Raw genomic sequence first — 22,622 nt, 5'->3', positions numbered from 1 at the left:
CGTACGTTATCAATTCCTTGTTTCATTTCGTGAATTTCCTGATGGATATGAAGAAATTAATAACGCCTTTGATCCATTTGTTTAGATTTAATAGAATCGATTTTGAAAAATAGAGATTATTAATTCATGTATGAAAATAATGTTTTAAAATTAAAATGAATTTAGGAAAGTTATTTTTGTTTAAATAATAATAAAAAAGTTCAAATATTATTTAGATTCATGATAAATCACTGATTTTTATTTTAGGTCCCTCATAGATTTTTTCGTTATATTAAATCCATTATATATCAAAATTTTTATTTTGAATGTATAGCATCAGTTAAATTATATATAACATGAGATTATCTAACTTACTGATTATATTTATACAAATAACTATGTTCATACCACATAACACACAACACTTAACTGATGACAGACTAGGAATAAATTTTTTGATACATAAAAAATTTAATGCAATAATTTTTTTTATTAAGAATTTAAAATAAAATTAATTATTTATTATTAACCTATGAAAAACATTAATTCTTCCTATGAAAAATAACTATTAGCACCACAAGTATTTCTTCCTATGAAAAACATTAATTCTTCCTAATTATCAAAAGTTGATGCATTGGACTATATATGTTTTCAATGCGATAAATATGGTACAGTATCTCAATACCTCATCTCGCAGCACCCTTATCACTAAGCACCAAGTAGTTAATACAAATTCTTTCACATTATTAACCTGTTATAGTAAATGAAGGTGTCAAGGTGAGAAGGTTCGTTGCTGTTTCTTTGGAGGCTGTGGCTGTCATGCCGTAACTTGCTAAATTAAAAAGACTATGTCTATGTATCTATGACACCTAGTTATAGCCTAGCCCACACACAGAACATTCAGTGGACTCATAGTGTATTAGAATTAATACAAGATATTTTCTCCTAGATTTTTTTTATTTAATATATATTCTTTTAAAAAAATAATTAATTTCATTAATCACATTAAATCTACCAATTTTTAATATTATTATTTTAAAATTATCATTTTCTTATCTTTCTATTCACTTACTTATTTAATATTAATATTTAGAGAAAAAATAATTAAATAAAATATAAATAAAAATAATTAATATATCTAAAGATTAAAAAAATATATTGAAAAACACAAACAAATTTTGAAAAAATTCTTATGATTAACAACAGTAGAAGTAATACTTAAAAATATACAAATCATGACAAAGAGTCAAGGAAAGAAGGAATATATATCAAGCTGCTATACTAGAAGCCTATTTCCACAATTTATATATGTAGTTGGAAACTGAAAATAACATCAATCATATATAATAAACCATTACGTGGAGCCATGGTTTGTCAATACATTAGAACAAATTGTAGCCGTTAAAATGCTTCAATTTCATGGGGCTGGCCTATTTAAAGTGGGCTAAACAGGCAATTCGTGAGACAGCTGGGGTCCCATTTACCAATTTTATATTTGAGATAAATTTTAGGCTAAACTATTAATTTGGTATCTCTGTTTATTTAATCAATTTAGTTTAATATTTTTACTGTATTATTAAAAAGTTTAGCTTTTTCTCATAATTTTTAAAATTGATGCGATGTTATGTTTTTTGTTAGTATCGTTTAAATTTTTAGCAGAGGTGTCCTACATGGTGATTATATGTCATTCTTTTTATTGTGGCACACATATAAGTTAATGTGGTTTCTCATAATTGAATAAAAAAGAAAACATTGCATCAATTTTAAAAATTAAGAAAACAAATTAACATTTTTAATAACTAAATTTGAACCAATCAAATAAGTAGAATGATCAAATTAATAATTTAGCCTAAATTTTACCATGATTTAGAGTTATTGAAAAATTCACAACCACTATTAGGGGGCGTTTGATAGTCGGAATATTTTTACCTTTCCATGAATCCTATTTTGGGAAATTATGATTCTCAAAAAACTATGATTCCCGACATCAATTTTAGTCCACTTTTCCACAAAAATATTCCCAAGGAAATAAAAGGGAATCCAGGTTTACCGAGTAGAGGGCCAGGACTATTGTTTATCCAAAAGTTTTGGTTTTCACTATTGTTACACTTTGTTACTCATCTGTAGTCGCACACTACCTTTCATCTCCTTTGAAGGTTCATGGTATGTTATAATTTTTATAATTATATACTTTCATTATTTCTTATTATCTAAAGTTTTTATATTTGATATTGTCTTTGTTAAGCATGATATAAATTATTTGTGTTTATTTTTCTATTCAATCTTGACAATAACAGTCAATCATTGACTTTCACAATGTGATTCTATGAATACAAACCAAAAATAAAAATAAATATCAAAATTGTTGAGGAATTGATTCAATCATTAGAATGCATTTTTTTAAAGAAAAATATATTTATAATAAAAATATATATACCCAAAAAGGTTCTTTTTTCTCAAAAAATATATTAAAACTAATTAAACATATTTTACAGAAACCATGATTCCTAGTAATCTAGTTTCTCATAAATCATAATTATAAGGTATGTAAAAACTTTTCAACGATCAAGCGCCTCCTAAAGTGATGAAAATGATTTAATAAAGAAAAAAGAACTCTAAAGGTCATGATAATGGTTATATATATATATATATATATATATATACATATAATCTTCTATAAAACATTTTTCCTACAAAATATTCTTATCCAATGTTTAAGACTAATCGTAATTTAGATTATATTAAAACTAACTTTCATTATCCTTATTTTGAATATTATATTGAAGAATCTTCTATAAAGTTGAAATAATTAAAAAAAATGGCATAAAAAACTAATAAATTTTTTTGTAATCTTTCAAATGATTTAAATTGTGTAAATATCCATCATGTAAATACAAATATCCACTTATTTTGCACATATACACTACTACAAAAAGTAGTTTTAACATTGGCTTATTAACATCGGTTTTATACAAAATCGATGTTAAGTTAAACGCAGTGACATATTTGTAAATAAAGTATCCTTCTTAACATCGGTTTTCCAAAAAACCGATGTTAATGCATACACGTTAACATCGGTTTTTCAAAAACCGATGTTAACTAATGATGAAAAACCGATGTTAACGTATAATATGTTAACATCGGTTTTCCAAAAAACCGATGTTAATGCATACACGTTAACATCGGTTTTTAAAAAACCGATGTTAACTAATGATGTTAACATCGGTTTTTCAAAAACCGATGTTAACGTATGATATGTTAACATCGGTTTTTGTTAACATCGGTTTTTAAAAAACCGATGTTAACGTATCATACGTTAACATCGGTTTTCCAAAAACCGATGTTAATATAAACTTTTTTTTTAATTATTTATATATTTTTAAAAAAATCATATATTGTGTTATTAATTATATTTTAATTAAAAAAATATAATAATTAAGAAACAATTATAAATTCAAAAGGTAAACATTTAAAAATTAAACTACATTTTTAAAATGAATTTCGTAATTTTAATCTTATTATTATTTAATCAACAAAATTTGACCAGACTTCGTCATATTTTTTATCATTTGACTAAGCAAAGTTATTTATAAAAAATTCTAAAAATTAATTTAAGATATGATTCTTGCATAATACTAAATACATGCCGTTAAGAAGATGCATATTTTAAAAAATGTGATTAGATCCCATGAAAATTAATCAACATTATAATGATTTGCTCAAAAAGATCCAAATTTTTAAAATTATATTGAGCTTTATAGAGTCAAAAACTTTAATTATGATGATTATTTAAAATAGAAAAAATTTACAATTTATTATATAAAAAATAATTGTTAATAATTAAAATGCACTATGCCTTGTATTTAAGGATTTTTTTAAAAATAATCTTATATTTTTAAGAACAGAGGAGGAAGTATATCATATTAGTATTTTTTTTTTGGAATTATTATTTTGCATTTTTTTCTATGAAAATTAATTTAATTAAAAAAATGTGTATATTGTGTTATTTATATAGAAATAATTTTCAATTAATTTGTAAAGAAATATTTTTTTCATTATAAATTGATTAATTTAATATTTCTTTTAAAAATTAATTTTTAGTTTCTATAAAAATTAGTTTTACTAAATTCTAAATTAAATGGGACCGACAGGAAGTCTTATCAAGATTTTTTTTCTATACTATAGTCTAGTTTTATCATTTTATTGGTAAGAAGTGTAAATGATAATTGACGTATGAAAATGTTTTTTTTTTAAATTGTATCTTGTTCTATTGTAATTGAATAATTCATATTATATACATATTCAATAATTGTATAATTTATTTTATGCACGCATTTTATATAATCGGTACCGGCCAGTATGTTTTTCTTATTTTCTTAATTAGAAAATGCAAAAGACATTGATATTATTTTCTTAATTTTATATAATTCATAAGTTATAATTTTTTATTATTGGATTATTTTCAAATTGATATAGAGGTAGTCAAATTCACCACCAACCTCTCATTGCTTGAATAATTGCGTTGGTCTTTGACATTGGGATATTTGTTTTGATTTTAATTTAAATGAAAGGCAAAAATAAATAATTAGACCTTTCGATGACGACAAAATATCTACAATGTTTCGTACTTTTGGCTGGGTCATATTTACTATTTATTATTTTCTTTTATATGTTTCGTACTTTTGGCTGGGTCCCATTTTTAAAAATAATCTTATATTTTTAAGAACAGAGGAGGAAGTATATCATATTAGTAAATTAATATTTTAGGGTGTGTGCTTTGAAAGAAAACGAGAGAAACAAACATCACAACAATATTCTAGGGTCCTTTTCTCCGTCTCTCACATGATCGTCCTCTAGCTTCTTCCTCTTTGTCTTCTTATTGGTCCTTTAGTTTCATTTTCCTTGTTGGATTGTTGTGGAGTTTGGTCGGATCAAAGCTTTCTTCGTTTCTCTCTCTTGAAGAATCTGGGTGTGGGCGTGGCAAAGTCCAGAAGAGTCCAGAAGAGTTCAGCGGCGACATTGGAGTTGCTTTGGACTAATTCATCTCTCAGCTTAAGCTTCAGTTTCTTATTTGATAGAACCATTCTGCTCTATCAAACCCTTGACAGACACAGTCACAAAATCAAAGAAAGTGTTTTGGGGAAGACGCAAACAAACGACACCGTACATTCGGAGGGTATAACTAACAATGTATTTCTTCTTTTGGGCTTTGAAATGCCTTTTGTTCATTTTTAAATTCAGAAAAACTTTGACCTGTGCATATGTAATCTATTTCATGCATACAATTGGTCTTCCTCATTTTGATGTCCAAATGCAAGTTGCAATTTGAGACAATCATTGGTTTGCCTTGTTTTTTTAGTGTATCCAAAATAGCTAGTAGTAGTACAAATACGTATTTGAAATTCAATATCATTTTCACCCGACTCACATTGTTCCTATAAGTGATGAATGTGGTCAATGCTGTAAAGGAATTAGCATTGCAAATCCAAGTTGTAAAATCTAGAACCTTGTTATATTTTTCTTGTGAACAAGAGAAAATGCTCTAACTTGAACTGCAAATGTTTTGTTGATTCACTCTCTTCGATGCTAGGTTGGCTTGTAAGCTATTTTTGTGTTAAATTTGGTATACGATCACTGCTTATATTTATACCAAATCCTTTGCAGATTGTATTTGTAGGACATATAGTCTAAACTGAAAAATATGCCAAAGTTTTATTTTGAATCACCAATGGTCATGCCAAGTAGAGCAATGCTAATTCATTTGACAGTCTTCTAATTATGCATTTATTTTAATCTTGATCCTTCCAGGCATGGGTCACACTTGGCAGAGCACAACTTAATTTTGGTGAGCCTGATAATGCTATTGAAAGCTTTGACCGTGCTTTAGCTCTCAAGGTTAGTCTATGTTAAAATAATGAATGTTTTAATAAGTTGACTAACTTACAGCAGAACAATGTTTTAATAATCCAACTCATGAATCCTTGATTAACGCAAGATCTCAACCTGTTATGGATTGACCCCAATGGAATTTTCATCACTTTCATTTGGACACACCCCATAAGTGTAGATTCACTGTTCTGTAGATATGATATCACTTTAGATCCTCTATCTTCATTCATATTTTCATAGCTTCCCAGTAATGTTGAAAATTTTAATCCTGCACGTTCGCTTATGATTAAATTTGAATATATTAGACTTTTGAGCATCGCATTCGTAATGTAATAATGTTATGTTCTATTTCTACCATGTTCTTATTGTATCATCGTGCTAGCAATTACGGGCTTTTCTTTTTCTAACTACCTTTGGTTTAAAAATTAAGAGTATGGTATTATTGGTACGAGAAAGAGATCTGATTTGGGATGAAAAGAAATGAAAATTCATTGGTTGTTCAATTTGGAATTTGGATTATCGAATTTGACGAATTAATTTCTTTGTTTTAAAGGTAGAAAAATATTTTTTATACTTTTCAATATAAATATACTGCTACTATTTTAGTAATGTAGATAAGTGGTAGTTTAAATGAATTTAAAGCACCTGCAGAAGTCAAAGGGCGAACAGAGAACTCGAGATATGGAGCATTTTTTGCCAGAGGGGATTGTGCCAACCTCCAATACGAGTCCATTGCAATTTGCAAATCGACTCTTAGCAATTTTAAGAGGACTGTATTTTAATTCGTACTGATTAATTTTGGCAATTGATATATCCACTTCCCATATATACTAATATACTCCTCTTTCTCAATTTTTTCCTCAAACTCCAGTCTCTTTATCGCCTTATTTAATTATTTTCCAAAAACTGTACACTCCCTCCCCCTTCCATATAACTCTTTCTCTCCAATTTAATTAATTATTTTCAAATTTTCCATACATTTTCCATCTTATATACAAGGTTAAAATATTAAATATAGTATTTTCTAACGAAACTGAATGGATTTGCATTTTTTTAATGGTGTATCTCTAAGTGCATACCATTTAACTTTCATTTAATTTGATAATAACTATATATACTTAATTTGCTAATGCATGCTCACTAACTTGTTTGCGAACTGTGCAGTATGCATTTTAAGAATTAGTAAATTTAGTTCTCTAAAATCTTAATAAACCATCACGACCATTGGGAATCAATCAGACTTTGAGGTGTTTTATAAGATCTTGTCCATTTTTACATTTAACGGCAAAGTAAGTATTGCCATGTGTTCGAATTTGAGTGTTACATTTCTACTTTGTAAGAATTGATTAATTTAGTATACTCCCAACCAAAGATTATAAGTTGTGTGTGTATATATAATTTAGAATAAATTGTTTTCATATCTTCTGAGCGCTTGTTATACTTAATCTTACTCTTTTTTTTTATCATACACAAAATTGTCTTATGTAGGTGTTCATTCAGTTATTTCTTTGATTCTTGCTTTCATTTTGGACCGTGCTGCTCATCATCACAGGTACAAATGTTTGTTACCAATGAATATTTTTATTACGTGTTCACTGCCATTAATGACAATTGATATATGCTATACAAATTGTGTTCATGATGAGTGAACCTTAGATTCCCGTTTGAGATTGGATGCAATGATTCTTGCGGACAGTTTGCATTAATCATTGTATTCAATCTTGAATTGTCCGTTTGGACAGTTTGGGGAGACTGATATTTTTATGGTAGATTCATGTGTTAAGGTTAAAATTATTTTGTTTAATTTGATGAAATTTTGGTAATGCATTTCTAGTTGTTCTCTGAGTGCATACTTGATTATCGGGAAATTAATTTCACCGATTTCATGTCGTGTACTTAGAGACCAATGCGAAATGCTGCCAAAATTTTGTCAAATTTAACAAAATAGAATTAACCCTGATGTATGAAGCTACCATAAAAGACGGTCTTGCCGAATGGGATAGGGCCACACCTTTAATAAAAAAGTGAGATTTTCATGCATCGAATAACTTTGAGAGTATGACCGAGTTATTACTTAGATGGATCGAAGTTGGATGAATGAAAGTCGCATCAGCCCAGAATATGAGGAAGGCGTCGAGCAATTCTTACAATTTGCTTCACAAAGAGGTCAACCGGATGAAGATGGAAAATATTATTGTCCTTGCATCAATTGTTTGAACGGAAGACGACAAATACTGGATGACATACGAGAGCATCTGTTGTGTGATGGAATTAAGAGAAATTATACGACGTGGATATGGCATGGTGAAATGACAGACATGCAGAGTGGGCAACAATCCGAACCGTTTGATGTAGAAATGGGAGATCACTTGGAGGATATGATTCGTGACCTTGGACAAGAGTCTTTCCAACAAGCGCATGCCCCTGTGTATGAAAGATTGCAGGGTGACTCAAAGAAGCCTTTGTATCCGGGGTGTAACAATTCCTTGACGCTATTGTCGGCGGAGTTAAGTCTGGTTAATGTCAAGGCCAGATATGGATGGAGTGACAAAAGCTTTACTTCATTGCTTCAAATAGTGCACGATCTGCTTCCACAGGGTAACACATTGCCTAAAAGCTACTATCAGGCAAAGAAGATATTGTGTCCGATGGGTATGGAGTACCAGAAGATTCATGCTTGCCCTAATGATTGCATACTGTACAGACATGAATTTGAAGAAATGTCGAAATGCCCTAGGTGTGGGGCGTCACGGTACAAGGTGAAGGATGATGAGGACTGCAGTTCTGATGAAAACTCAAAGAAGGGCCCTCCAGCGAAAGTGTTGTGGTATCTTCCCATCATTCCAAGGTTTAAGCGTTTATTTGCTAATGAAGACGACGCAAAAGATCTTACCTGGCATGCAAATGGGAGAAAATCTGATGGAATGATCCGTCATCCAGCTGATTGCTCCCAATGGAGGAAGATTGATAGTTTGTATCCGAATTTCGGCAAAGAGGCAAGAAATCTTAGACTTGGACTAGCCAGTGATGGAATGAATCCATATGGCAATTTAAGCACTCAACACAGTTCATGGCCAGTTCTACTAGTAATTTACAATTTTCCGCCTTGGTTGTGCATGAAGCGAAAATACATGATGTTGTCTATGATGATATCAGGCCCAAGACAACCAGGAAATGACATTGATGTTTATCTAAGTCCGTTGATTGAAGACCTGAGAAAGTTGTGGGATGAGGGGGTTTTAGTGTTTGATGGGTTTCGCAAGGAGACTTTTCAAATGCGTGCAATGCTATTTTGTACCATTAATGACTTTCCAGCATATGGGAATCTCAGCGGTTATAGTGTTAAGGGTCATCTTGCATGTCCCATCTGTGAAGAAGACACAAGCTACATACAACTGAAACATGGTAGAAAAACAGTGTACACTAGACATCGCCGTTTTCTAAAAGCTCATCACCCTTACAGAAGATTGAAAAAAACTTTTAATGGAAGTCAAGAGCACGAAACTGCGCGGACACCGTTAACTGGTGAGCAGGTCTTCCAGCGGGTTGAACACCTTAATACTGTATTTGGAAAGACCCAAAAGAAGGATAAAAGTAAGAGTTGCATATGGAAGAAAAGGTCCATTTTCTTTGATCTTCCGTACTGGTCTGATCTAGATGTTAGACATTGTATTGATGTTATGCATGTAGAGAAAAATGTATGTGACAGTGTCATTGGGACACTCCTTAACATTCAGGGCAAGACGAAAGATGGTCTAAATACCCGTCAAGATCTAGCTGACATGGGCATACGATCGCAGTTGCATCCAAGGTCTGATGGTAAAAAAATATACTTGCCTCCAGCTTGTCATACTTTATCCAGAAAGGAGAAGATCAGTTTGTGCCAGTGTCTGCGCCAGGTTAAAGTACCACAAGGATACTCTTCAAATATTAAGAGCCTTGTGCAGTTCAAGGAGCTTAAACTGGTGGGGTTAAAGTCTCATGATTGTCACGTGTTGATGCAACAATTGTTAGTCGTGGCCATACGAGACATTTTGCCTAACAAAGTCAGGTTAGCCATAACTCGCCTGTGCTTTTTCTTCAATGCCATATGTAGCAAAGTCCTTGATCCGGTCAAGTTTGATAAATTGGAAAACGAGACTGTAATTATACTGTGCCAGTTGGAGATGTATTTTCCTCCTGCTTTCTTTGACATCATGGTCCACTTAATTGTTCACTTGGTCAGAGAAATCAAATGTTGTGGTCCTGTTTATCTGCGCTGGATGTATCCGGTTGAGCGCTACATGAAGATCTTAAAAGGGTATACCAAGAATCTACATCGTCCAGAAGCATCTATTGTTGAAAGGTACATCACAGAAGAAGCCGTTGAATTTTGTTCAGAATACATTGAAAAGGCTAAACCTGTTGGCCTTCCTGAGTCTCGCCATGATGACAGAGTGGGCGGTAAAGGTTCAAGAGGATTGCATGTTATCACTCCAAGTGTAGAAGATTTGTTACAAGCTCACTTGTATGTATTGAATAACAGTAATGAAGTTTTGCCATACATAGTTCAGCATCAACATTTAGTCAAACAAAGTAATCCAAAAATGTCAAAGAACTGGGTCTTGAAAAATCATAACAAGACTTTCTCTGATTGGTTTAAAGATACAATCTTTGCTGACGAAAATGCTTCTGAAACATTAAGAAAGCTAGCTCATGGGCCTAAAAGAAATTTTATAACTTGGCAAGGATACGACATAAACAAGTATTCCTTTTACACAAAAGCACAAGATGACAAAAGTACAATGCAAAACAGCGGGGTCACCCTAAGGGCTGAATCTCAACACTTTGCAACTGTACATGATGACAATCCCTTTGTAGCTTCAATCCCTTACTTTGGCTTCATTGATGAAATATGGGAGCTTAACTATGTCAAATTTACTGTTTGTGTTTTCAAATGTAAGTGGGTTGACAGCAACACCGGTGTGCGGACTGATGATATAGGATTTACGTTGGTAGACTTAAAGAAACTAGCTTACCAGAATGACCCTTTCATCATGGCAGAACAAGCTAAGCAAGTATTTTATGTGCAAGACCCTTGTGATGAAAGGTGGTCTGTGGTTCTAAACGGGAAAACAATTGGTGTTAATGTAGAAGATGATGATTCATACATGGACACTTATGTTAGTCCTTTGTCTACACAAATGACTTCTAACAACGTTGGAGAAGAAGAAGCTGACGATGTTCATGCTAATCGTAATGATCATGATGAAGGAGAATTAATTAACATCGTCTAACGTAATTTTCTAATATAATATTTCATTTCGGTACATTCATTTACATAACTCATACAGTGTTTTTTGATAATATTAACTAACTCAACTTTTTTTCTTTAAAGGACCATGGATACTCCACCTGCCTCGCCTCCTCCTCCTCTTCCTCCTCCTCCTGCAAACGCTGATGCGTCTCCATCTACGTTGAAGCGGACACGCAAGGCGACACGGCTACGATCATTGGCCACTAGACCACCTGGGGCAGAAAGACCTGTGGTCAACGTCGATCCTGCTACCGACAAGGCCGACGGTCCCTACAAGAAGAAATTAAGAACATATTTGGGGATTGTCGCTCGTGATAAGGTCGACGTGACATATGACACCTGGAAGGAAGTCCCTACTGCTCAGAAGGATTTGATATGGGAGGATATTCAGGTATTTGAGTTTTCTTCGTTGATTTTCTTTAATAGTCTAAATTTGTTATTTACTTACAACAAAACCTAATTTATTGTTTGTCAGGCGGAATTTCAAATCCCTGAAGCTTCTGACAATAGGTGTTCGGTACAGGATTCTTTGGACGAGCAGGCGTCACAGGGATCGTTTGTCCCCCATGGACGTCAGGATATCCTGACTGCTGCCATTGGGCGACCAGAGCACCCTGGCCGTGTTCGTGCTGTTGGAGCCGGTGTCACCATAAAGCAATACTTTGGATCAGCTTCACGAACATCCCGCAGTTCTTCCTCCATGCCTCTTGAAGACCTAGAACAGCTGACCCAACAAATCAGAGACCAACTGGAGGAGTCAATCACAGAAAAAGTGACTCGAAAGATGATGGAATCCTTCAGCCAGATGCAGTCGCAGTTTCAGTCTCGGATGCAATCACAGGGAATTGCACTACCTCCAGAGCCAGAGGTTGGTCCCTCAGGTCCTCGTGTCAGTACAAAGGAGAGTTGTGTTGCTCCCTCAGGGAACAATCCAGGGATGGGTGACTCAGACAAATGCGGCCTATATATTGAAGAAAATCCTTCCCGCTTGGTTGCCCTAGGAAGACTTTACGAGGGATCCACAACAGTTCACAACATCCCGTTGTTGCATGGCCAAGTCAAGGTTGGTGTTGAGGAGGTTAAAGATACAGAGGCTCTCGTTCCTGTACCCACTGCCGAGGTTACCTTAGTGGGGCAGACACTTAACACTTTCCTTGCTTGGCCAACACATCTTGTAAAGCGTTTATCAGAACAGGTATTTTACTCTGATTATATGTTTATTTTTTTCAATTAATTTGTTCACTGTAATCAAAACTTGCTAATTAACTATGTTTTATCAATAGGCAGCTGTGTCTCCAGCAAAACCTCCAGAAAGCCCGGATGAAGAGGTCGATGATCCCCTGTACCTGATGACATTGACCATCCCACAACTGTTTTTGAAGCCGCTCCAGGTTATGTGGGATGCTACCATATTCGGGGTGTTTAATCAAAACTTCCCGTTGTATATAAAGCACGAAGATCTCTCTGAAATTGCACATGGTGGTCAATGTCTCAGCATATCAGTTATACAGTTGTGGATTCTGTAAGTCATTTTAGATTACTATTAATTACCAAAGTAATTGTTTTAAATTCATACATAATTAACTTTGACTTAACAACACAGCCATCTGACTGAGACAAGTGTGCGAGCGGGGAATTCTGATGTGTATGGATTCCTCGAGCCACAGTCCATTCAGAGATCTGGACAATCACAATTTGAATCCGAAAGTTACATCAAGAGTTGGATACAGAGTTCAAAACGAGATGTTTACCTTGGAGCCTATCTGAATAGGTAAGTCAAACACAATAATTGAATTTAAATAATCTATACTACTACAATAAACTATATTCGTCTCTACTGTAGTGGACACTGGCAAATGGTCGTCATTCTACCTAAGGAAAACCTAGTTGTCTGGTTTTGTTCTTTGCATAACAGGCCAGACAACTACCTTAAGGGAATAATTAACAGGTCAGTATTGTTTTCAATACATTTTCATTGGCATAACTCAACAACATCAATATTTTAATGTTCCTTATATTCAACACTAGTGCTTTGAAAGGACTTGATGATACTCCACAACCGAAATCCAAGGCTGCTGCTAGGTGGATTGTTGTTAAGGTACGTGATTTAAATAAAAGTTCTACTTATATATATTTTATGTGTGTGTACACTAATTGTAGTTAACGTTTAATTAATATCCAAATTTCATTATGTATTTAGTGTAATAGACAAAAAGGAATCACTGAATGTGGCTACTACGTGATGCACTGGATGTCCACCATAATCTTAGGATCTTTCAGGAATAATTGGGAGACGGTAATTGTTTATTACAAACAAATTTGGTTTTTTTATAATTGTTATTACATTATTAATTTATTTTTTTATTTCATCATGCAGTATTTTAATGAAGTTAGACCATTGGAAGCAGAGAGATTTAAGGCACTTCGCATACAGTGGGCACAATATTATCTAAAAGTTAGAAATCAAACATAGGATGTTAGGCAACTATGTAACTTTAGGTTAATAAATTAGTTTACGTACTTTGCATTATATTTTTTACAATTGTTGTTTCATCTTAACATTGAACAACCTTTGTTGATAGCTAGTTTTTTGCTAAAATCTATTTGAAAATTGAATGCAAATGATATATGTTGTGTGCTGTGTGGTCTGATTTTAAATTTACAGGTTAAATTTTGGTTTTTTGTAAAAACAAAGACATTATATAAAAAAAATTCCTGAAAACAACATCGGTTTTTTATAAAAACCGATGTTAACGTGGGTTAACATCGGTTTTCTGTAAAAAACCGATGTTAAAATTCAATAATAACACATTCGTTAACATCGGTTTTTTAAAAAAACCGATGTTAACTGTCAACAATAACACATTCGTTAATATCGGTTTTCTGTAAAAAACCGATGTTAAAATTCAATAATAACACATTCGTTAACATCGGTTTTTATAGTAACACATCCGTTAACATCAGTTTTTTGAAAAAACCGATGTTAACCCACGTTAACATCGGTTTTCATAAAAACCGATGTTAACTGTGAATAGTAACATATTCGTTAACATCGGTTTGTTATAAAAACCGATGTTAATTGTCAATAATAACACATTCGTTAACATCGGTTTTTTATAAAAACCGATGTTAACTGTCAACAGTAACACATTCGTTAACATCGGTTTTTATAAAAAACCGATGTTAACGAACGTTAACAACGTTAACATCGGTTTTCTGTAAAAAACCGATGTTAACTGTCAACAGTAACACATTCGTTAACATCGGTTTTTTGTAAAAACCGATGTTAACTTTCAATATTAATATACATTTTCTGGGTGTAATTCATATTAGCAACATCGGTTATTTATATAACCGATGTTGGTAATTTTACTTTAACATCGGTTTTTGAAAAACCGATGTTAACGATAATATTATCAACGTCGGTACTTTCAACATCGGTTGAAAAACCGATGTTGAAAGTCATAAATAACCGATGTAGAAAGCATATTTTCTAATAGTGATATTTGAGTGTGGATTAGTTCTTTTGCATATCTATTTAAACTTTTTTTAATTTAATGATCATATATATATAGAGAGAGAGAGAGAGGATGATGATTAAATTAAAAAAAAATACTACCAAAAATTTAAAAGGAAAAAAAAGGAAAAAAGTGATTTCTGGACACTGCTAAACTAGAAACAGAAACAGATCGAGGTCGGGTCTAAAGTTTAGGCTTTTGTGACGGCTAGCTAGCACCCTTATTATTATTATTATTATTATTATTATTATTATTATTATTCTTTAAAAGTTCTCTGTTGTTTTTTGGACTGGATTTGGATGGTAGACAAAGACAAGTCTTATCCTTGTCTTGCCGACGCCACTTTCGCGTGATTTATTTATTTTTATCAAGTTTCACATTCGACAGGCCAAGTAGAACCATGGAAACAAAACAAAACGTGTTCAATTCATTTGGACACAATAGTGGTTTTAAGAAAAATGAAAATGTGAAAAATAAAGAAACTTTACTTTTAAAGGTCAAACCAAACCACTAACTAGCTATTATGACAAGTTCAGTGGAGTTCGATCTAATATGTTTGTGTTTTTTATTAGACCCGAATTTTTATTTTTTTTTACCTCGAACTCGAATAATACATTTGCTCCGGTCAAGTTATTGTTAATGAAAATATAAATTTGAGTAGAGAATATAGAGAAGAAAGAACAAGAGAGAATATAGTGAGTGAAATAATTTCACGTATTCTCATTTAAGAGGGAGTATTATATTTATAGGTATAAAGTGCAATTTAAAGGTTATAATTCAAAAGTTACATGCAGATGAAAGGTTTCCAAATATTTAAGACTATTAAGGAGAAATGAATATAGAAAATGAAAAGTTAATGAACATTCATCATAATAATAATTATTTATAAAGAGTCTTTCTTGCATGTTCACTATTTTGATAATGTATTATAATAATAATTATTCATAAAGACTCTTTCTTGCATGTTCATTATTTTTTGATAATGTATGATCATAATAATAATTATTCACAAAAATTTAGTGAAGAAAAAACAGTATATCATTCTTCAATGTTATTATTTTTTTCATTAAAATTTCAACATGAAAACTCAATAGGAACAAAATAATGACAAAAAAAAAAAGAATGCAGAATGCAGAATGTATTTAGTTTTCTTTCTTATGTAGATAATCATTTTTTAGACAGACGAAATTCAATCTAATTGAAATTGATAAGTTTGTGAAAATAGAATGCAAAATGCAAAATGTATTATTTCCCACTAATTATAAAGTTGCAAAAACATATTAATTTCTTATGAAATAGATAAGTTTGTGAAAAGTCTTTACCTCAACATGAACTGAAAATAGAAAGGAGCTTAATAACTTTGGGTATTTTCTAATGTGCCACGAAAACTTATGTTCATGTTCGTTGAGTTCTTGTGAAGAATTAGTAGTGAAACTTGTGAGGAGTGAGATGACTAACTCATTGGTTGGAGCCCACATCTACAATGTAGTTAGGCATGACAATAAAACTCATACATGTGGGTATCTATTCAAATCCATCCCGATTTTAATGGAGAATACCTAAGTTGATCGGGTAGGAGTTCGGGCTCGTAGATTTCTCGACTTTTTTAATCGGGGTCGGGGTCGAGGATATCACTACCCGTCCTGATGATGAAATTATTAAAATTTTATTAATTACTTATTATTTTTTTTATAATTTTTAATACTTTAAGATTCGTTTCTTGGTGATTTTTGTAGACAAATACACTGCAAATACAAGTAGTTAAAAATAAATGTGTAACAATCAATTTTTTTAAAATCATATTTTCAATATATAATTTTTTTACAATTTTTTTTTACAAATCTAAACTGGGGACGGGGCGGGGGCAGGGATATCCGATACTTGACGGGTACGGGGATGGGGTAACAAATTTTAACCCGTTGACTATCAAAGACAGATACAAGTATATGTTGGTGAGTCGGGGTCAGGGACTAGGGAGACAATACCCGTCCCCGCCCCGTTGCCATGTCTAAATGTAGTGAAAATGCTAGTTCCAATAAGTTTTTGGTAAATATTTCAAAAAAACAATGAGGGAAATTAGAGAGAGAAAGAGGGAGCAAGTAAGAGGGACAAGGATTCTCATGTGGGGGAAAGAACAATGGAAGGATTTCTTCATTCTTTTTCTCCAAATTTCTAGGAAACTTTAGGGAGGAAGATTTTTATGGAAATCTTCCAATATTGGGAGAGAGTGTAGGGAGTGTACATTGCAAATAGAATAGACAAGTGGGGTAGTAGGTATGATTTCCTAAGGTTCATTAATGTCCAAAATGAATATCTCTTGGAGAAGTAGCTGGATCAAATAAGGATTGGGAATGACAAGATGAATGTTAAAAATCTAAAATATAGTAGGACACCAAGAGGACAACAGATTAAGGGCATATGTTGTGAACAGAAGTATGAACGAGACAAGTCCGAGGGAATCACAAAAAGCACATGATAAGATGACATCAACAAACCAAGGCAAAGGGAAAGAGTTGGAAAATTCATTTGCAAAGCTAACTATAATAGATCAAGGTAAGGAAAATGGGGAAAAATGTTTGCAAAGGCGGTACAAAGATCACATAATGGAAATAGGACGAAGTGAATGGCTACAAAAAGGGACAATGAGATTAGAGTGACAAAACAAAACCATGAATGGTTGCATCGTAGTTGGATAGGCTGATTAAGGGATTTGGTACTGTTTGACAGACTGAATGATGTTTACTTGGTTGATGAAAGAAAATTCAGACTTAAATATACATGGAATGATATGGTGATGATAATATGAATAACAAAAGAAATTATAATAAAACAATGTAAAAGAGAAAGAGGAGGGTTTATTCTCAATATTTTATTTCATTCAAAAGTGGAGTGTTGATGTAACATTTGGAAACATATTAGCATGGATTTGCTTCACTGGAATACCACTATAGACATGAGGAGAGGAATGCTTCTCTAGCTTGGTGAACCCTTTTGGAATGTATGTGACTTCTGATAGAGAAATCGGAACTATGGAAAAGGTGGATGTTGCAAGGGTTTTATGAATATTTAATCCCCACAACAAGTCTATTACAATGAGAAACTAAAGGTCAACAACAATATAATGTGCTATCACAAAGCAGATGGAGGAAGTTCCATGCTAAGCTAAACAATATGGATATTAGCGATATGGAGAAGGACAATGATAGAATTTTCAAATTGGGGATTGATAGGGATAGGCCAATAGGTTACAAAAGACAATGGTAGACAACATAATTGCCCTATGGGTAAAGGGGATTATGATGGTCACATGTTGTCATATGTGGAAGACAACATTGCTCAACAAGTCTAGCACAAGAAAAAAAGGACAACATGAAGTAGGGGTGAGTATACGGATTCAGGTCTGCAAATCGGTCAACTTAAGGCCTGGCAAATGCCCTACTCGCATGGATAATGGTCCTATTTTATAAAAATCTCGATGACCATAGGGAAAATTAGGCCCGATCCGTGAAACCTACAGAATTCACGAATTTAATCTGCGGGTTCACGAAATTATCCATGGACCAACCATATTTTGCTTTTTGAGACAAGGGAGAGTGCGCTTATGTTGTGCATTTTTTTCGCTCACCTTCAAACCTTCTCAACTCAAAGTCTTAATCATAGTAACCTAACCTTAACTCGCGCCTCCTTAAGAGGTTCATCCCCATTGACCTCTTTAGCGCAACTTTCAGCCTCATCGACCCCCATCCATGCCTCATTCAACCCCAGCAACCCCAACCTCTTATCATACCTCTTCACGCTCCTCAGTCCTAAGGCCATCACGGTGTGCCTCCGTGAGCCACCCACCTGTGCGGTTAGGTGGCCTCCTTCCTTTGTTCCTCACATCATCACAACTTCATCCTCCTTCCCCAAAAGATTTTGTTGTCAATAAATTTTGTGACCTCATGTAAGGAACAAGATATCCTCAAAATGGCAAGATAAATTCTCAAGCATGTGCTTAAACCTTCTTGTGATATGAAGTAAAGTGAATTTTTGAAAGATTGGATCACTTTTAGTACATAGAATATGGATAATCGTGAAAAACCAAATCACTTTTGGTACTTGGAATGTGGATTGTGTAGAAGATCTTTGGTGTTTTGATGATGATCAAAAAGCTTAGAAATCAATTGATAGAAGTTAGAAATCAAGTGATCATCAATTCCAAAACATAGGGGGAGTAAACGCAAATTTTATATATATACATTGTTTGCTTGAATCTTGATTTCAGGACTTATATTGTCATCATCAAAAAGGGGGAGATTGTAGAAGCAAATGACTTTGATGTTTTGATGATGATTTGATGCAAATGCGCTTTTCAAGTTTAAATTCAAGACAATGATTTAAGAATACAAGACACAAACATTAAGATGATCACTTGTACATTAGGAAGGAAATTCCTAATTGATTTAGCAAAGGTTTGGCCAAGTAATTTGAGTTAAAAAGTGTTTTTCAAGAGATTTACTCTCTGGTAATCGATTACCAGAGGATGTAATCGATTACCAGTGGCCAAAAATGGTTTACAACAGCTACTAAATATTTGAATTCAAATTTTAGACTGTGTAATCGATTACACCATATTGGTAGTCGATTACCAGCAGTTAATAAACGTTTTAATTCAAATATTAAAGCCTGTAATCGATTACACAAATATTGTAATCGATTACCAGAGGAGATTTTCAGAAAATAACTTTCAAGAGTCACATCTATTTAAATGGTTTATGAATGGTCATCAAAGGTCTATTTATATGTGACTTGGAAACACGAATTAAGAGAGAGTTTTTGATTAACCAAAAAGTTCTATCCTCTCAAAAGATTAAGAGAGTTTTTCTAAATTGAAATGTCTTATCCTCTCAAAGAATTCCTTGGTCAAACACTTGCATATTCAAATAAGGAATTGTGATTGATCTTCATTGTACAATCTGTCTCTTTCAAAAGAGATTTCTTCTTCTTTTCTTTTTACTTCTGGAAAAGGGTTAAGAGACTGAGGGTCTCTTGTTGTAAAGGATTCCTGAACACAAGGGAAGGGTTGTCCCTGTGTGATTCAGACTTTGTAAAAGGATTTTACAAAGAGAGTGGAAAATCTCAAGTGGGTTGCTTGAGGACTGGACGTAGGCACAGGAAGTGACCGAACCAGTATAAATCAAGTTTGCATTTCTCTCTTCCCTTAAACTTCTTTTATTTATTGCTATTTATCTTTTGCCTTTAAAGAAGTTTATAATGAATTGCCTTTTGAGTAATTCATGTTAAGGGTGCATTGTTAATCTAAAAAGAGAGAGCGAAATTTTAAATTGGGGAATAGTTCTTGTTATCTTAATTCAACCCCCCCCCCCCTTCTTAAGATAACTGAGGTCATTTGTCTAACAAGTGGTATCAGAGCAGGATTCTTGTATAAAGTTTAAAAACTTCAAGAATAGAAATGGCCTCATCCAACTTTCCATTTCTTGAGGGAAATTCTATTAATAGGCCTCTTATGTTAAATGGCGAGGGTTATTATTATTGGAAAACCCGAATGTAGATCCTTATTGAGGCCATAGATTTAAATATATGGGATGCCATTGAAGTTGGTCCTTTTATTCCTACAAAGGTAGTGGGAAATGCAACTATAGAAAAACCAAGAGAAGAATGGAATGATGATGAAAGAAGAAAGGTTCAATACAATTTAAAGGCCAAAAATATAATCACTTCTGCATTAGGCATGGATGAATTTTTTAGAGTCTCAAATTGTAAAAATGCAAAAGAAATGTGGGATACTTTGCAAGTAACCTATGAAGGCACAACCGATGTCAAGAGATCTAGAATAAAGACTCTTATACATGAATATGAAATGTTCAGAATGTTTCAATATGAGACCATAGAAGATATGCAGAAGAGATTTACTTGTATAGTTAATCATCTTGCATCTTTGGGAAAAATATTTCCTAATGAAGATCTTATTAACAAAGTGTTGAGATGTTTAAGCAGGCAATGGCAACCAAAAGTAACAGCAATTGCAGAATCAAGAAATCTCACTAATATGTCTCTTGCCACTCTCTTTGGAAAACTTCAAGAACATGAAATGGAACTTATGAGACTTCATCAACATGAAGAGAATGATATAAAGAGAAAAGGAATAACACTCAGAACCTCATCATCTTTTATTCAAGAAGAAAGTGACAAAGAGGACTTGACTGAAACAGAAGAAGATGATGATGATTTCAGACTCTTTGTGAAAAGGTTCAATAAATTTCTGAGAAACAAAAGAAATAAAAGGAAATCAAACATGAATACAAAGAAGAAAGAAGAAGACTCCTCCTTAGCCCCATCATGCTATGAAAGTAATCAACCTGGGCACATGAGATCCGATTATCTTGTCTTTGAAAGAAGAATTGAAAAATCCGACAAGAGGAATCTCAAAGAAAAGAAAGAAAAGAAAGCATAGATCACTTGGGAAGAAAATAAAAAAAAAATTCAAGTGATTCAGAAAAATAAAATCATAACTCTGGGTATCATGATGAAAGACTATGAAAACGGAGAAGAGCAAAAGCGATACATTGATAACAATTTCTCCGAACACATGGCATACATCAAAGTTTATTCAACAAACAAAGGCCACTTGATCAATAAGCCCAACAAGTAATATCAAATGATACCAACAGGTCACTTGTCTTTGATTGATTACTTTGATGATTTTTTGTTAACTTTTGAATGAGTTTTGATGCTTGTTTACTCCTTAAATATTTGATTTTCATTAATATTTTTTTTTTATAGTTATGTTGATTGTCTTTGATTATGTTTTGATGATTGCTTTTGTTTGATTGTGTTTAATTGTAAGTATTTGATTATATTTGATTGGTGTGTGTTAATTGTTTGATTAATACTTGTTTGAATGAATTAAATACATATTAGTGATGATGATTGATAGTGTTAGATGTATTTAGCATAAAAATAGGTTACTTTAGAGGAACTAGCCTAGTTTATGCTCTGGTAATCGATTACCATCTAGTGTAATCGATTACACAAGAACAGGCAGCCTGCAATCAATTACAACATCCTGTAATCGATTACCAGAAGGCTTATTACTCCTGTAATCGATTACCAAGCCTTGTAATCGATTACAACTCGTCCTTGTCTATAAATACTCACGAAATCAGAGTTGCTGCGCAGCCAAGGCTTTCCCTCACGCGTCTTCCATACCTAAATCTTCCAACCTTCGTATCTCACTCAAATCTTCACTAAATCACGTCCCGTAAAGCTCAATCTTCCTCTTTTTCACTCCTATTTCACTTCCACCGATTAAAAATCCACAAAAACTTCATCAAATGGCAGAGCCATCGAAGAAGAGAAAGGGATCATCCTCCACCGCTGCTGCTGTTGCCCATCGCCGCCACGGCCCATCCGGAGCACCCACAACACCTATTCCTCCTTCTTTGTCATCTCCAAGATCATCAACATTGTTTTCATCCGATGATCAGTGTCTACGGTACCTTTCTCAGTTTTCTTCTAGAATAATCTTAGACCCTAAGTACCTAGATGTAGAATTCTTTAATGATGAAACGTTTGATTGCTATCAAGTGTTTCAAAATTCTGGTCTTGTTGATTTCATGTCATTAAAATTGTCATATTATCCTGAACTTGTAAAGGTCTTCTACTGCAATTTAAAAATTCAGGATGGTATTATTATGTCTGAGGTGCATGGTATTTCTATGGTCATTGATCAGTCACTATTCTTTTCTTTGACTCATTTACCCAGTCAAGGTGCACCTTTTTGAGGGCACCCTTCAGCTGAATTAAGTCCAAACAATGGAAAAACTTGCTGCTTGGAAGAGCCTTTGTGATCATATCAGAAGGATTGTGATCAGTTGAAATCTTCTTGACTATAACTGATCCTTGACCAATAACTTCTCTGACAAAATGCAGCTTAATAT

At 33.1% G+C, this 22,622-nt stretch overlaps 1 protein-coding gene and 2 long non-coding RNA genes across 3 annotated transcripts; all 3 read left to right on the top strand.

The window, feature by feature from the left end:
* Positions 1–5,591: 5,591 nt before the first annotated feature.
* On the top strand, positions 5,592–8,141 carry LOC114381806. The gene is made up of 3 exons (XR_003660079.1): positions 5,592–5,874; positions 7,357–7,420; positions 7,947–8,141. It is a non-coding gene; the product is annotated as an uncharacterized LOC114381806 (long non-coding RNA).
* A 2,801-nt stretch (positions 8,142–10,942) lies between these two features.
* LOC114381561 lies at positions 10,943–12,779 on the top strand. The gene is made up of 5 exons (XM_028340834.1): positions 10,943–11,145; positions 11,246–11,555; positions 11,640–12,345; positions 12,452–12,555; positions 12,768–12,779. The coding sequence occupies exons 2-5, from the start codon at positions 11,250–11,252 to the stop codon at positions 12,777–12,779; spliced, it is 1,128 nt and encodes a 375-aa protein (XP_028196635.1). The 5' UTR covers positions 10,943–11,145; positions 11,246–11,249.
* Positions 12,780–13,406: 627 nt separating this feature from the next.
* Positions 13,407–13,763, top strand: LOC114381804. The gene is made up of 2 exons (XR_003660078.1): positions 13,407–13,460; positions 13,542–13,763. It is a non-coding gene; the product is annotated as an uncharacterized LOC114381804 (long non-coding RNA).
* The last annotated feature ends 8,859 nt before the right edge of the window (positions 13,764–22,622 follow it).

The sequence above is a fragment of the Glycine soja genome, chromosome 13 (genome assembly GCF_004193775.1).
Source record: "Glycine soja cultivar W05 chromosome 13, ASM419377v2, whole genome shotgun sequence".
NCBI classification, from domain to species: domain Eukaryota; kingdom Viridiplantae; phylum Streptophyta; class Magnoliopsida; order Fabales; family Fabaceae; genus Glycine; species Glycine soja.
This window is presented reverse-complemented; position numbering and strand designations above follow the sequence as displayed.

Bases quoted from the DNA above. Each gene is read 5' to 3' on its own strand.
- LOC114381561 (XM_028340834.1), top strand. From the start codon at position 11,250: ATGGATACTCCACCTGCCTCGCCTCCTCCTCCTCTTCCTCCTCCTCCT. The intron at 11,556-11,639 runs GTATTTGAGTTT...ATTGTTTGTCAG, and splicing joins TGATATGGGAGGATATTCAG to GCGGAATTTCAAATCCCTGA. The intron at 12,346-12,451 runs GTTTATCAGAAC...ATCAATAGGCAG, and splicing joins GCCAACACATCTTGTAAAGC to CTGTGTCTCCAGCAAAACCT.